This window comes from Siniperca chuatsi, linkage group LG23, assembly GCF_020085105.1.
Source record: "Siniperca chuatsi isolate FFG_IHB_CAS linkage group LG23, ASM2008510v1, whole genome shotgun sequence".
Classification (NCBI taxonomy): domain Eukaryota; kingdom Metazoa; phylum Chordata; class Actinopteri; order Centrarchiformes; family Sinipercidae; genus Siniperca; species Siniperca chuatsi.
This window is the reverse complement of record NC_058064.1, coordinates 20,547,392-20,561,721: the sequence shown is the minus strand read 5'-3', so window position 1 is coordinate 20,561,721 and position 14,330 is coordinate 20,547,392. Positions and strand designations below refer to the sequence as shown.

The 14,330-nt window shown below is 42.5% G+C and overlaps 1 protein-coding gene and 1 long non-coding RNA gene across 4 annotated transcripts in view; one reads left to right on the top strand and one right to left on the bottom strand.

Annotated features, from left to right (window-relative positions):
• tmtc1 (transmembrane O-mannosyltransferase targeting cadherins 1) overlaps nt 1-4,099 on the bottom strand; it is a 162,520-nt gene extending 158,421 nt beyond the window's left edge. Inside the window, exon 1 of one of the 2 annotated variants that reach the window (XM_044185918.1) lies at nt 3,413-4,099. In XM_044185918.1, the coding sequence (XP_044041853.1) occupies nt 3,413-3,708 (296 nt within the window). In that variant the 5' untranslated portion in view covers nt 3,709-4,099. The remainder of the gene's footprint in view (nt 1-3,412) is intronic. The other variant, XM_044185919.1, reaches the window with a different exon arrangement.
• An 820-nt stretch (nt 4,100-4,919) lies between these two features.
• Nucleotides 4,920-12,997, top strand: LOC122871168. Of its 2 annotated transcripts, none has more exons than XR_006376807.1 (2): nt 4,920-5,481; nt 12,618-12,997. It is a non-coding gene; the product is annotated as an uncharacterized LOC122871168 (long non-coding RNA). The 2 variants fall into 2 exon arrangements; XR_006376806.1 differs by lacking the exon at nt 4,920-5,481 and adding an exon at nt 10,288-11,755.
• The last annotated feature ends 1,333 nt before the right edge of the window (nt 12,998-14,330 follow it).

The following is a 14,330-nucleotide window of genomic DNA, read 5'->3' as shown; positions in this document are numbered from 1 at the left end:
CCCGTCCATTGTCTCTGGCCATTACTGTGTGTCTGCTGTCTCCAGCACACACTCATCATTAAGCATGTGTTCCTGAGAGCAGATCCTCTCGTGAGAGGCATTAAGGCGCCAATATCTTCTTCAACAACTGTATTACCAGAGGGAGGAAAGTAGCTGCTTGAGAGGTTGTAACGCTGTTGGGTAATTAGACGGAGTATGATCAAACAATGAAACCATCCTGCTGCCTGACCACACACACACCAGGGCACCCACACTCACAGTCAAGGACTCTCAGTCTTAGTTATCCTAAGTGCAGTGTGCTGATGGAGCTCCGCCTGGGGACACATTATGCCTGTCACATGTTGCAGAGAGTTAGATGAAAAGACTGATACCACTCTCATGTCTGTAACTATGACGCTCGGTTGGTTTTATGGTAAATGATAAATGGACTGTACTTGTATAGCGCTTTACGCTACATGTCACATTCACCCCATTCACACACAGATGGCAGGTGCCAACTGCTCATCAGAAAGAGACTAATCCTTCACACACACTCACACACCGAAGGCACACCCCTCGGGAGCAATTTGGGGTTTAGTGTCTAGTATCAAGAACGCTTTGACATGCGGGCTGGGGGGAGCCGGGGATCAACCCGCAGACCTTCCGACTGGGGGACGAGCCGCTCACAGGCCCGTTTTACAGGGGGTTAAGTCCCAAACTATTTCTGACCTTTGCTAACTTGTTAGCAAACAACAGCCTATTTACACATCCTACATTAGTTCGGTCTCCAGCAGCTCCTGAGGGAAATATCTGGCTCTTTAGCTGCTACATGCTCCACTATGTTCACCAGCTGCTCTCTGACTGTGTCTGGGTGCTGTTTGCTGCTGAGCAGCTCGTGTTCAGTGGCTTTTTAGGAGGGTTTTTTTTTTCTGAAAACAGCTGTCTGCTGCTGTTAGAAATGGGGTTCAAGAGAGTAGAGTTTGCGGGCCGGAAAACCAAAACAACTAGCTAAAATAGGCTAAAAAGCTTTGCAAGGCTAAAGGAACTCCAGAGTTGCATAATTCTCTGTGGGTTTTCACATAACACAGTCATTTGACTCATTGTTAATATAAAAAATATTGAGTGTGCAGCTTTAAAACCTCACTCAAATCACCACAGTGTACGGTACTTCTGGCTAATGTGTAAAGTAATTTTGAATTTGTTGACATGTTAAATGCTGAGTGTGAATCATATTTTATTTATTTATTATCAAACCTCCTGCATTTCAGTGAGCCTCTGCACCAATGTTCCACATAGGAGGGGACTCTTGAGGGACCAAAACAAAACTTAAGAGGGTCACATGATCAATGGAGGGTTACTTTAGTGCTGTAAAAACTTGTATGACAGACAGAATGCAAACTCCTCACTAACTATAGCACTGATGCTAGCACCCTGAATGTCCTCATTAGGGCTGCATCGAACCATTATTTTCATTATTGATTAATCTGCTAATTATTTTCTCAATTAATCTATTAATCATTCAATCTATAAAATGTTGAAAAACATTTTTTTTTAATATGCCATTTATAATTTCTCATAGCTCACAGTGATGCCCTCAGTTTGATTGTTTGGTCCGACCAACAGTCCAAAACCTAAAGATATTCAATTTACTGTCATATATAAGCAGCAAATCCTCAAATTTGAGAAGCTGAAACCAGAGAATATATGGATTGTTACTTGAAAAATGACATTGGTTATCTGTCGATTAACTAATCAATTAATCTACTACTATCTACTAATTGTTGTAGCGCTAGTAATGGTTCTTTGAGAGTCTTGAGTTACAGAAAGCACTTTTAAACCTCAGTGATTCAACAGTTATAATCTCTTAACAGCAGAATAACAGATGTTACACATGCTATGTACCTGGTCACCATATCAGTACAAGGTTTCCACCACACACTGTCCCTTTAGTAATAGGAATTCACAACTTTGACTCAATAAGAACTCATTGGTCTGGGTGTGTGTATGTCCATGTGCATGTGTGTGAACCAGCACCACCATGAACCATCGGTGACTGTCTACACTTTATCTCACGCTAGCAGTCTGCTGCTGTTTGGGTCACTCAGGAGTTTTCTCCAGCACTTTGTCAGATCTCGTTCACCTGTCGTCCTGGTTGAATGAAGGCGGCAAGGTCACTGACACTCGGTTTCAAACTTCGTTGTCAGCAAGCATTCGCCCTGCTGCTGCTGCTGCTCAAGTGCCCTTGAGCAACACACTGAATCCCTAGCGGCTGCATGGCTGCTCTTCTGTAGCTCAGCCTAACCTCTGAGCGCTCCGTGATGGCAGGACAGCCGAAACTGTGACTTGTTGACCTTTTAATTAATTGCTGGTGTGGTGGGAATGGAAAGGACATAAAGGAATGTTGAATGTGTGAATTGTCCTTCACACTTGGCATACTTTATGTTAGGAGTCTCTGTGTGTCTGGAGACAAAGATAAGATTACCTTGGAGAAGTTCCACAGCATTACACTCTAAAACTGCATCCTCAATTGAATTATACAATTACATGAAAAAAGAAAGCTGACAATCTTGGAGCAGTGTTTCTTGGCTCTGATTCAATCCACTTTTACATCAGCAGTGCTCAGTTTGGACGTTCTCCCTCATTTAGGAACACTGTGTGGGCGTGTCCTCTTGTTCTCATGCAATCACTGCAACTTAATATCATTTATAGCACAATCCCACCCTGTTCTGGATGCTGGCCTGGTTGCTCCGACAGACCCGCCCTCCTGGATCAAAGCAGCCTGTGTTTTCCCATCCTCACACGCTGTTTCCAGAACTTTTACATCACCTCCTTACACCCTAAGCCACACTGCACACCTCCAATACTTCCATGCAAGTTAAAGTTCCACATAAACCCTTTCTCTGTGTGTGTTTTTGGCTCGGTGTCATCTGAATTCCTTTCATCCTTAAACCTGAAGTCGCATGAACTTCAGGAGGCAGCAGGAGGGCGGGATGTGCTGGGGCAAGTTGAGTGCGCAGCTGGCCAGCCGAGCCGCTCTCCCTGCTCTAACTCGTTGTATTTCCAACGGGAGCAGAGGCTTGAATGAAGGACAAATCTCCATAACATTACAGGCATGCTCTTTCAGCGCGTCTGTAGTGAGTTTATAGCGACGACAGCACACTTGGTGGTATTTTTTATCTCACATGAAGCCGCTACAACGCTCTTTAAGGTGTTATTTTATGAGATATTTAGCTTGTATTAATCTGAAGTTAACTACGAGGCGGCAGCAGCGTCCTCCCATAAGGGGACAGCTGTATGACGTCAGCCTGGTAGCTTTCAGGCGATAGTTAGCGACCGGACTGTCACCGCGGGTTAATATCAACAACACTGCGGTTAAACTAGCATAAAGTGAGGAGGTGAAAACAGCGGAGTTGGGAGAGCAGGGAGAACTTACTTGAAGGTGAGGATGCACAGCGGTCTGTAGGACTTGTGGCTCGTATTGTCCGCCATCCTCTTGCCCCAGAAGTCGTTGCTGAAGATGTTTCTGAGGCTGGAGCCCAGTCGGACGTCCGGGTTGTTGATGATAGCCCACACATCGTCATGCACCAACTCCCCGTGGAGAGAGTTGCTGTAACACAGGGCGCACAGGGCGGCCAGCACGGCGTAGCGACCCGCAGCCCACACCGCCTCCGGCCGCACGGTCACCCGCGGCTGCTGGCGGGCTTTCTTCTCCCGTCCCGGCGCTGTCATGTCGGGCCTGGCTTCTCCCGCGGCTCCGCTGCGCTGAGGATAAAGCTGGGCGCACCGGAGGATACGTCCATTCCGCCTGGCAGGTAGCGGCTGTGTGTGCTGTGGACTGCGGGGACTGAGTGCATGTGTTGTGCTGCCTTCAGGTGCAGGTGGACTTTCCAGTTTACAGGAGAGCGTCGGTCTTATGTTTTACATTCGTTTTTTCCTCCCTTTCCTAGAAAATTGGATATTTATTCGTTTTTATTGTGTTTCATTTTATTTAGACAATTATTTTACTATCAATTTATTGAGGTTTATTGAACGATAGAATGATTGATTAACTTGGGCCTATGTATTTATTATTTAACATAGCCTATTCTATTTTTGATCTTAAAATACAAACCTAATGCTCATTCTTGACCTTGGCAACAGTCGTTTGGCGATTAAAAAAAAACTTAACTCAATTGTCCACTTTTTTGTCAGCTTTCAACCACATCTCATGGTCTTCCTTAGCAGATGAAAGAGCCAGTGGCTTTTTTTGGGGGGGGGAAGAAAAAAGAAGTTAAACATGGTAGTATGATTTTTTTCTTTTTTGTTATAAAACTTAAGTAGCATAACACAGTGGCTAGCAAAAAAACACCATACACGAAAGACAATAAATAAACACAATAATGTCAGGCAAAAGATAGGAAGTAGGCTAGTGTTTCATAATAGCACTGACATATTGAAATACAAACAACTTTATCATTAAATAAGTTACTTCTCATACATAAAGAGCCGCAAAATGATTCTTCTGAAGAAGGAAAATAAGCCTGAATAGCTCCAATTATGATGTCTGTATGTAGACACTAACAGAAAAAGCCTAATGAAACTCCCACTTAGGATATGAATATTGGACAAAAAGCACGGTCGAGCCATTAGTATTGGATGTACGAGCTTTCTCTGGAGTACCAGAATGCGACATCAGCATCGAGAACCCGCCCGCGGACGCATGCGCAAGAAGACGCTGCCTGGCCAACGGAATCATCAGCTGCGGAAAATCAATGCAGGTCGGCGGAAACTGCACGAGCGCATGATTGCCATGGCACAGCCTTGACCTTTTCCTCCACCCAGGCATTAGAAACAAAGGAGTCCGAAAAGAGGAGGAGGAGGCGGTGATAGTGGCAGAGCAAGGAGACACATTACAGGATGCTCCTGCAGGAGGTGCATAGGCTAAACATAGATAAGAAAGGTCATAGCTGACTTTCAAATAATTCATTTAAAGCTACATATTCGCCTTCTTTGAGCTTAAAGGTCCCCATCCAGACATGTTTTTAAGACAAATTAAAATTGCAATTTGTCTGATACAGTTTTGTTTTTTGTTTTTTTTTAAGTTAAATAAACTACAAGTTCTTAAAAGTACATCTATTCCTTCTCCCAAATAGAAAAATCCTAAATGTATACAGTATATATGTAAATATTTCAAAAGATGTCTCCTACTTCACTGAAAAGTCCAATCTCTCTATGTGCAGTGGAGAGTTCATGTTTCCACATCACACTTTCAGTTTCATACTGGACCATGATTGGCTCCAAACTAGTTGTGATGTCACAAAATTCTACTGGCATGTTCAAGTCTCAAACAGGGATTTAAATTGAGCATCACTGAATGTGAAAACAGCCACCTGGCGTCAAACTCTGCACATACATCATTCTGCACAGAGAAGACTCAAGCCAAGCGTCAAGAAGCCAAACACTTTTTTTTTTTTGGTCCCAGGAACTATGGCAGAAGAACTACACTTCCTCCTGGAAATGCAGGTAAGATTCCCGACTTTCTGAAATGGTCCCTGGGCCTTTGGAAACGTCCTGCAGTGAACATGATTAGGTCTGAAGCTATGGGTGCCAAACATTTCCTGGTTCCAGCTTCTCAAATGTGAGGATTCGCTGCTTGTCTCTGTTTTGTATTACACTGGGAATTAAATATGACAGGAATTGACAATTTGAAGATGTGTCCTTGGGCTTTTGGAAATTTCTGATGGCCACTTTTTCCTATTTTCTGACATTTAATAGACCAAATAAATAATTGATTATTAGAAAAAGCAGTCAACAGAAATTGTGAAAGAAAGCTCAGACAATGCTAATAGTAACACATTAAAGGTATTTGTATTGGAATACAATTTAATGTTCAGCTGCAAATTAATCAGACTATACCAAAGTCTTCAATAATCCAGATTATTGAATAGATGGGGAATGATACCATCTGTAAAATGAAATGGAAAACAACCTACTCCCTAACATGGAGGGACTTTGGGTGGAAGAAATTTGAGGTTTTTTATCACTCCTATACTGAAAAGACACTGTGTGTGGCACTAATGACACCATTTACTGTCAGGTATTTTGGGAATGCCATTATTGGCGAGTAATTTTGCAAATGCTAAGAGCCCATTTAAAACCACCGTTCCTTCCATGTTTTAGTTATGATTTGGGGTTTCATTGCAGCCAAACTTACAACAACTCCGGATTGATATGTTTAATGTATTTTATGTGTGATACTTTATGTCTGATATGCTGGTGTAATTTGACCCTCCTGCCACATATTTATGTATATAAGGAATCACGACCTCCCACTCAGGTTGACTCTCTCCGGCCACGCCCTGAGGAAGACCCAGTCAGGGTTGAAACCGGTCTGCGTTTTCTGTCCTGTGTGATATTTTTTATACTCTGACATCCCCTAATCAATAAAGGCATGTTACTGCATCCTTGGCGAGTGTGCCTGAAGTAAGCCTAGTGGCTACTCTCTTTCTACAGTTGATTATTCGACTTCAAGAGCACCTGGCATTTACCTGGAGTTTACCATTTCACAACCGTGAGCACTCGGTATTCTTTTCTTTTGTTTCAGAGAACTGTGGATAAAAATTTGATGAGAATCTTGATAGCAAGCAAACACAAACGTGACTAGGAGGTGGCTCCATCTGGAGGTACCAGGAATTGAAGAATCATTCAATAAAATACATAAAATATATGTAATGGAGAGATTAACACTGTCTTTAAAATTACAAAAAATACATTTATAGACTTGTGGTTTAAATGGATAGAATATATATTACCCCTCTACGAGCTGATTTAGTTTAATGTTTAGGCCAGTGGAAGGAAGGAGAAAAAGGGGAAAAGAGTGATAGATGAAAGTGGGAGAAAAATAGGTGATAGAGAGAACAGAGGGGGGGCAAGATTTTAATAAAAATAATAATAAAACTTTATTCATAGAGCACTTATCAAATCTAAGTACAAAGTCTTACAGAGAGAGAAATAAAATACCACAGTGAATGATAAAATACATAAAAACAATCAAATAAACAGTTCAGGAAAAAAATCAGGATATGCTTTCCGATAAAAATGTGTTTTGAGACGAGACTTAAACGAAGACACTGACTCAGACAACCTGATGTCTTCAGGCAAGTTGTTCCAGAGCCTCGGGGCCCTGATGGCAAAAGCTCTGTCCCCCTTAGTTTTCATCCTGGACTCAGGAACAGACAGAAGACCCCTGCCCGAAGATCTCAAACTACGTGAAGGTTCATAAGGGATTACAAGGTCTAAAATATAGTCTGGAGCCAGGCCATGAAGAGCCTTAAAAGTAATCAACAAGATCTTAAAATCGATCCTAAAACAAACAGAGAGCCAATGTAAAGAGGCTAAAGCAGGTGTGATGTGGTCGTACTTCTTGGTCCTGGTTAACAGCCTAGCAGCTGAGTTCTGTACAGCCTGCAGTCATTTCAAAGTTTTTTGATTAAGACAAGTGAACAGACTGTTACAATAATCGAGGCGTGAGGAGATAAAAGCATGTACAACAGTTTCTGCATCACTAAGATTTAAAATAGATCGGATTTTTGCAATATTTCTGAGGTGATAGAAACATGATTGGACAAGCTTAGTGATATGTTGCTCAAGACATACAGTGGTGTGAAAAAGTGTTTGCCCCCTTCCTGATTTCTTATTTTTTTGCATGTTTGTCACACTTAAATGTTTCAGATCATCAAACAAATTTAAATATTAGTCAAAGATAACACAAGTAAACACAAAATGCAGTTTTTAAATGAAGGTTGTTATTATTAAGGGAAAACAAAATCCAAACCTACATGGCCCTGTGTGAAATAGTGATTGCCCCCTAAACCTAATAACTGGTTGGGCCACCCTTAGCAGCAACAACTGCAATCAAGCGTTTGCGATAACTTGCAATGAGTCTTTTACAGCGCTGTGGAGGAGTTTTGGCCCACTCATCTTTGCAGAATTGTTGTAATTCAGCCACATTGGAGGGTTTTCAAGCATGAACTGCCTTTTTAAGGTCATGCCACAGCATCTCAATAGGATTCAGGTCAGGACTTTGACTAGGCCACTCCAAAGTCTTCATTTTGTTCTTCTTCAGCCATTCAAAGGTGGATTTGCTGGTGTTTTGGATCATTGTCCTGCTGCAGAACCCAAGTTCACTTCAGCTTGAAGTCACGAACAGATGGCCAGACATTCTCCTTCAGGGGTTTTTGGTAGACAGCAGAATTCATGGTTCCATTTATCACAGCAAGTCTTCCAGTTCCTGAAGCAGCAAAACAGCCCCAGACCATCACACTACCACCACCATATTTTACTGTTGGTATGATGTTCTTTTTCTGAAATGCAGTGTTACTTTTACGCCAGATGTAATGGAACACACACCTTCCAAAAAGTTCAGCTTTTTCAACCAAAAACTCCTGAAGGAGAATGTTTGATGGGTTTGACAGGGAGGTACAGCTGTGTGTCATCTGCATAACAATGAAAAGAAATCCCATGTCTGCAGGTGACATCTCCCAAGGGAAGCATGTATAAGGAGAACAGTATTGGTTCCCCAAATTGAACCTTAAGGCACACCATAGTTGATATGGGAAAAGGATGACATGAAGTTATTAATGCTGTCAATTGTCAAATTGACCAATTGTGTCAAAGGCAGCAGCACAAGAATTGAACACATGCCTGCGTCTGCATTCATTAAAAGGTCATCATTGACTTTGAGAAGGGCTGTCTCAGTGCTGTGGTGCTGACGAAAGCCAGATTGGAACTTTTCAAAGGTATTATTGTTTTTCACAGCAGCAAGAAGCTGCTTAGATACAAGTTTTTCGAGAATCTTGGAAATAAAAGGCAGTTTGGAGATTGGGCAATAGTTATCCAGGAGGGTGGGATCAAGCCCAGGTTTTTTTAGGACCGGCTGGACACAAGCTGTTTTAAACTAATCTGGGACGCAGCCAGTACACAGCGAACTGTTAAAAATATTTTGCAAAAGGGGCCCAATACAATCCATAACTTCCAATAGAAACCTAGTTGGGATTTTGTCCAGAGGACTGGAGGATACTCTCATAAGAGACATGATGTCTGCGAGTTCAGGCAGAGTAACAGCAGAAAAATTGCTCAAAGAATCCCTGAGCGGGTGATCCACATCTCAAAAGGCAGGATTGGGGATTATATCAGATCTTATTAACTCCACCTTTCCAGCAAAGTTCAAAAGAAACTTTTCACAGTCAGCATCACAATCAGCAGGGGCACAAGGAGAGGCAGGGTTAACTAACTGATCCACAGTCTTAAATAGGAATCTGGGGTTGTGCTGATGGGCAGAAATAAGTGCAGAGAAATGACATGTTCTTGCATCCTTCACCATCCTATTATAAAGGAGTAATAACTCTTTCATAGCCACAAAGTGGACCTGGAGACCTGATTTCTTCCATCTGCGTTCTGCTCTTCTGCATTTCCTTTTACAGCTTTGAATGCTGTCATTTAACCATGGCTGTTTTCTAGTCTTTGGGTTTGGTCTATTTTTCAGAGGAGCTATGAGATCTAAGGTTGAAGAACACAGGTAGTTAAAAGAATCAACCAAATCGTTGGTGTTGGAGGAATCGGGAAACACATTCCCAGGAGAACTGAACAGTGTACAGAATTTTGAGGCACTAGGCTCATTAAGGACGCGTGTGTACTCAGAGCGGGATAATTCAGTACTAGCAGCCTCTAATTCACAGGTGATCAGATACAAACATGGCCCTGATTTCCACAGATGGGGTCTTCAGGCCCAGACTAAAGACTAGGTCTAAGGTGTGGCCACGGGAATGAGTTTGGCCAGACACATGTTGTTGAAAGTTAAAAGAGTTAGTGATATTTAAAAAATCAGCAGCAAGGGCATTAGAGGAGTCATCAACATGAATATTAAAATCACCACAAAGAACAATTCTGTCATAATTTAAAACAAGACTGGATAAAAACTCTCATTCTTCCAGATTATGACGGCTACAGCAGTCTGGAGGCACAATTCATCCAGCTGACTGTGATCACCAGGATGTAACCAGGATTCAGTTAAAACCATGAAATCTAAATCAGTAGAAGAGAGAAAATCATTTAAAATAAACGTTTCGTTAGAGAGGGATCTTACACTGAGAAGAGCCATCTTAAAAAGTCTGTGCTGGGTCAGAGCTGAGGTTGAGACTGGAGTTCGGGTTCTGGCCCCGATCTTTATTAAGTTATTATTATTGCTGTGTCGGCTGTGTCTGTTTCGTATTAAGGACCTATCCGAAATTACCACAGGAATGTTAAAAGTGGCACTAGAGGGGTCCGGGCTCCAGATAGCAGCACTATGTTCAGTCCACAAGGGGGGGTCAGTGACAGCAGAGGGTGGATGTTTATGGAGGGCAGAGAAGAGGAAGAAGAAGAGCGAGGGGAGACAGGTGATGGAAATAGTCAACTTCTTGAGGAGGAGGTTAGCCGCCAGCATGCGACTACCTGACTTGTTTGGGTGAAGACCGTCTCAAACAAGGAAGAACGATCCCAGAATAAGTTCAAGTTGTGAATAAAACCAACGGCATGGGTGCTGCAGACAGACTGGAGCCAGGTATGAAGGCTGAGGATCCTGCTCCAGTTGAAATATTGAATGGTTAAAGGGAAAGACGCAACGTGTGACACTAGCATCCACTTGTAAATAGTTATTAAAATAAGTGATAAGACAGTTAGGAGTGGGAAGACAACTTGGTCTTTAAAGCAGAAGAGGTGCACATCAGAAATGTTAATTAATTATCATTATGCTTCTTTAAGCATTATTATGTTTGAACAATGTTTACTTCCATCTGCTGTGCATCAAACTATCTCCACTCATTAAAAAAATTTTTTTTTTTAAAGAAAAAAGCAGTCAAAAGATGAATTGAGAATTAAAATAACAAAGTTAGTTGCGCCCCTAAATATAATGCAAAAACAACAGCAGGCTTGAATCCACACCTCTTTGTCTCAACAAAAACTTGACATTGTAAGCTTCACATAGATAGGTTGCATCAGATTGCATTCAGTTGTACAGGTGTACCTAATAAACTGGTAAAATGAGGACATTTTACTCACTCTGTTTGTTTACCTCAGCGTTTAGAAGAAAAAATATCCCTCTCTTGACTCCTATTGCATTTGAATTGCGATCATTTTATGGTCACAAAGCAAAAGAAAGAGAGGTTTGAGAGAGAGACCTAGAGAAAGAGTGGGTGTGAGAGAGAGAGCCGGAGGGCAGACAGCAGAGAGTCAGTCAACAACATGCTGAACATCTGGTGTGTCCCCTCCCGGCCTGACCAACTCATTGTGATTCCTGTTGCGTGGTGGCCAGCTGGTCACTGAGTGCTCGGCCGCCTGCTCTGAAACAGAGCCCATTCCAGTCCGAGGCACTACAGCGCACTGCAACAGCTGCTCACGCTGAAAACAAGCTGACCTTCTTTCTTACAGCAGAATGAAAGATGGAAGCGAGGTCAGTCAGTCAGTCCGCACTCTGCGGCGCACGTTAACGCGGCTCGATTACCTGTACCTCTGACTGTGTGACTATGACAGTGTGTAATGTGAAAGGGGGTCGCTCGTAGTGAGGAACCCACAGAAAATGATCTCCAGCTCTGCAGCCTTACAGAGCTCGTTGGCCTCTTTTAACTCGTTGTTTTGATTTTACAGGATGTTATTGTAAGGTTCAGTTACGTAAGGTCCCGTCAACCCTTTTTTTCTAGCAGTAGCCTGGATCCGGACCTTTGAATTGCTACTCACAGCTTCAGTTCTTTCAGTGAATCAAGTAGGTATTTGTTTATCCAGGAAAGACTGATAAAGCATGCACTATATCAGGAAATCCACTTCTCTGTTGACATTCTACAGTGGTGTGTGTGTGTGTGTGTGTGTGTGTGTGTGTGAAGCTGAGAGTGACTGGTCGTAGCAGACGGGTCACCATGTACATGAGGGCACTGGAGCGATACGGGCTGACAGACCGCCTGCTCTCCATGACTGCTGCTGGTACAAGCCACCGGTCTGCTCTGCACATGCACACACACGCACGCGCACACACACACACACACACACACACACACACACACACACACACACACACACACACACAGCATCTCCCAGTGGCAATATGTGTACACATCTGTTTTTCATTTCTGTCTCGTCTTCTCATCTGTCTTTCTTTTTCTGTCCCTTTCTCTCTCACACACACACACACACACACACACACACACACACACACACACACACACTTGGAGAGCTTACTAATTGCGAGTTGCAGGGTGGGAGGGGTTATTAGAAAGGGCTTGGGAGGGTTACACGGCAAACTCCTGTCCCTGGGTCCAACACGTGTTTATGACCACCTCTAAGATCTGTTTGTTCACACTGTTTGTTTGTTGAGACGAACAGAAATGTCCATCATGTTTTCCACATGGTTTTCTATCGTTTGAGCTTTGACTGGAGCTCTTTTAATGACATCATCTCATTGTGTCCTCTTCTTCTGCGATGGTTTAATGGCACCTGAGTGGAGAACTGTTTATTTTGATAAACCATCTCCTTATATTCGCACAGTATTGGATTGAATAATCAATAAGATTAATAAGATGTAATTATTTGGATGCTAACCTGACTTGTGTGTGTTTTGTTTCTGTATCCAGGCCGTTCCCTGTACCCTGTTCTTGGACAGGATTGACTGACATTGCTTCATCCTCTGCATGAAGAAAATATTGCAGTTCAAAGGCAGTTTTCAGCCGTAAGCAGCACTCTAGAGGCACGCTCCACCTTCAAAAAGTCATTCAAATGGACAGTTCTGCTCGCTGTCACGTACTTCCAGTGTGGATATCTTCACTGAAATCACCAACTATTCAGTTTTCAACCCTATGTACTAGAAATTAAGTTTATTTACGACATATTTGCAAAGCTAATGTGTTTTGAAGGAAACATACATTTTCTATAAACACAATTAGGAAATGTTGTTAATTAAACAATACAATATTTGTCATAGCAACTAAAGCATGATTAAACATTTTTAACACAACTTCTGTGCTGTATGTTGCCTGTGAATATAACGCAGGCAGTGATTATGTTTCTTAACACAAGGTATTTAGGAATAGGTGTAAACTGATTAACAGCACGGGGTTACTTATCAGACTTACAGGTTACTGTGATATAGCTTATATATACAGTATATATATATATATATATATATATATATATATATATATATATATATATATATATATATATATAAGACCTGAAACAGTTAATATATATAATCCCTGGTATGCTCTGCCCCCGTCCAGCCTCAACATGCAGGACCAGAGTCCTCATACTGTAATGGCAAAATAAGCCATATGTCAGGGCAGACTGTTACAAAAACGATTAATTGGACGTTTTCTGATCTCCCACCACTATGGTTGAGGTTTGGTCAAATTTAGGCAGCTACAACTTTGTGGTTAAGGTTACATGACCGTTGGCTGGTAGGAGGGATGCAAAGTGCTGACTTCACTATCAAAATCAGACGCCTGTGTGCGCATTCATCCACCACGCCTTACCGAAGGTGTGTTTAGATAGAATGTAGCAGATCTTTTGTCTCACTTTACCCATGTGACTTTCAGTCATTGGAGTGATTTGGCAGTCCTTGTTTATTCGCCACAAACAACTGTACAGGCGAACTCCAGTTCTTTCTGTTACTGTCCTCCAGTTTCTCTCCTTTTTCTTCTCATCTCTGTAACGTTTATGATGTGAGGTCATAAAGCCTCAGGATAAGCACAAACTTTGATGAACATCAACTTCCAACTTGCACAGAGGCATATTTGCCTCCATTTGTGCCCACTTGCATCTTTCCAATGACTTTCTACACTTCTAAAATATACTTTGTGTTTAGTCTGAACACATCTCACAGGAAACGGTCAACATGTTGTAAGTGTTGGAGCTATGTTGTGTAAGTGCACGAGGAGGGAAGGAGAAGGAAGAGAGGAAGGAGAGAGGAAGGCATTTTCTCCGGGGGAAGTCAGACAGAATGCTCAGATGAAAGAGCAGAGAGAGAGAGATGAGATGGAGGAGGAGATGAAAGTGCAGACCAGCAGCCTTCAACACTCTTCTCCCCTCCTTTCATCTCCTTACACTTTCCCCATCTGGCCTGTTTGACTTCGCCCAGCTTTCCTCAGCAGCATGATCATTAGGATGAAACCTGCTCTGCTTCTGTTTGGCACTGCTTCCTCCCAGGGTTGGTCAGGCTTGCGTTTCCCTTCAGTGGGCGGAGAGAAACACCTGTAGTCAGGTAGCCCCGCAGGGCTGCATGTCCTTATCAAGCGCTTGTCTCTACTCACAGCCTCTATAATCACCACATCAGCTATTCAATGCTCTGT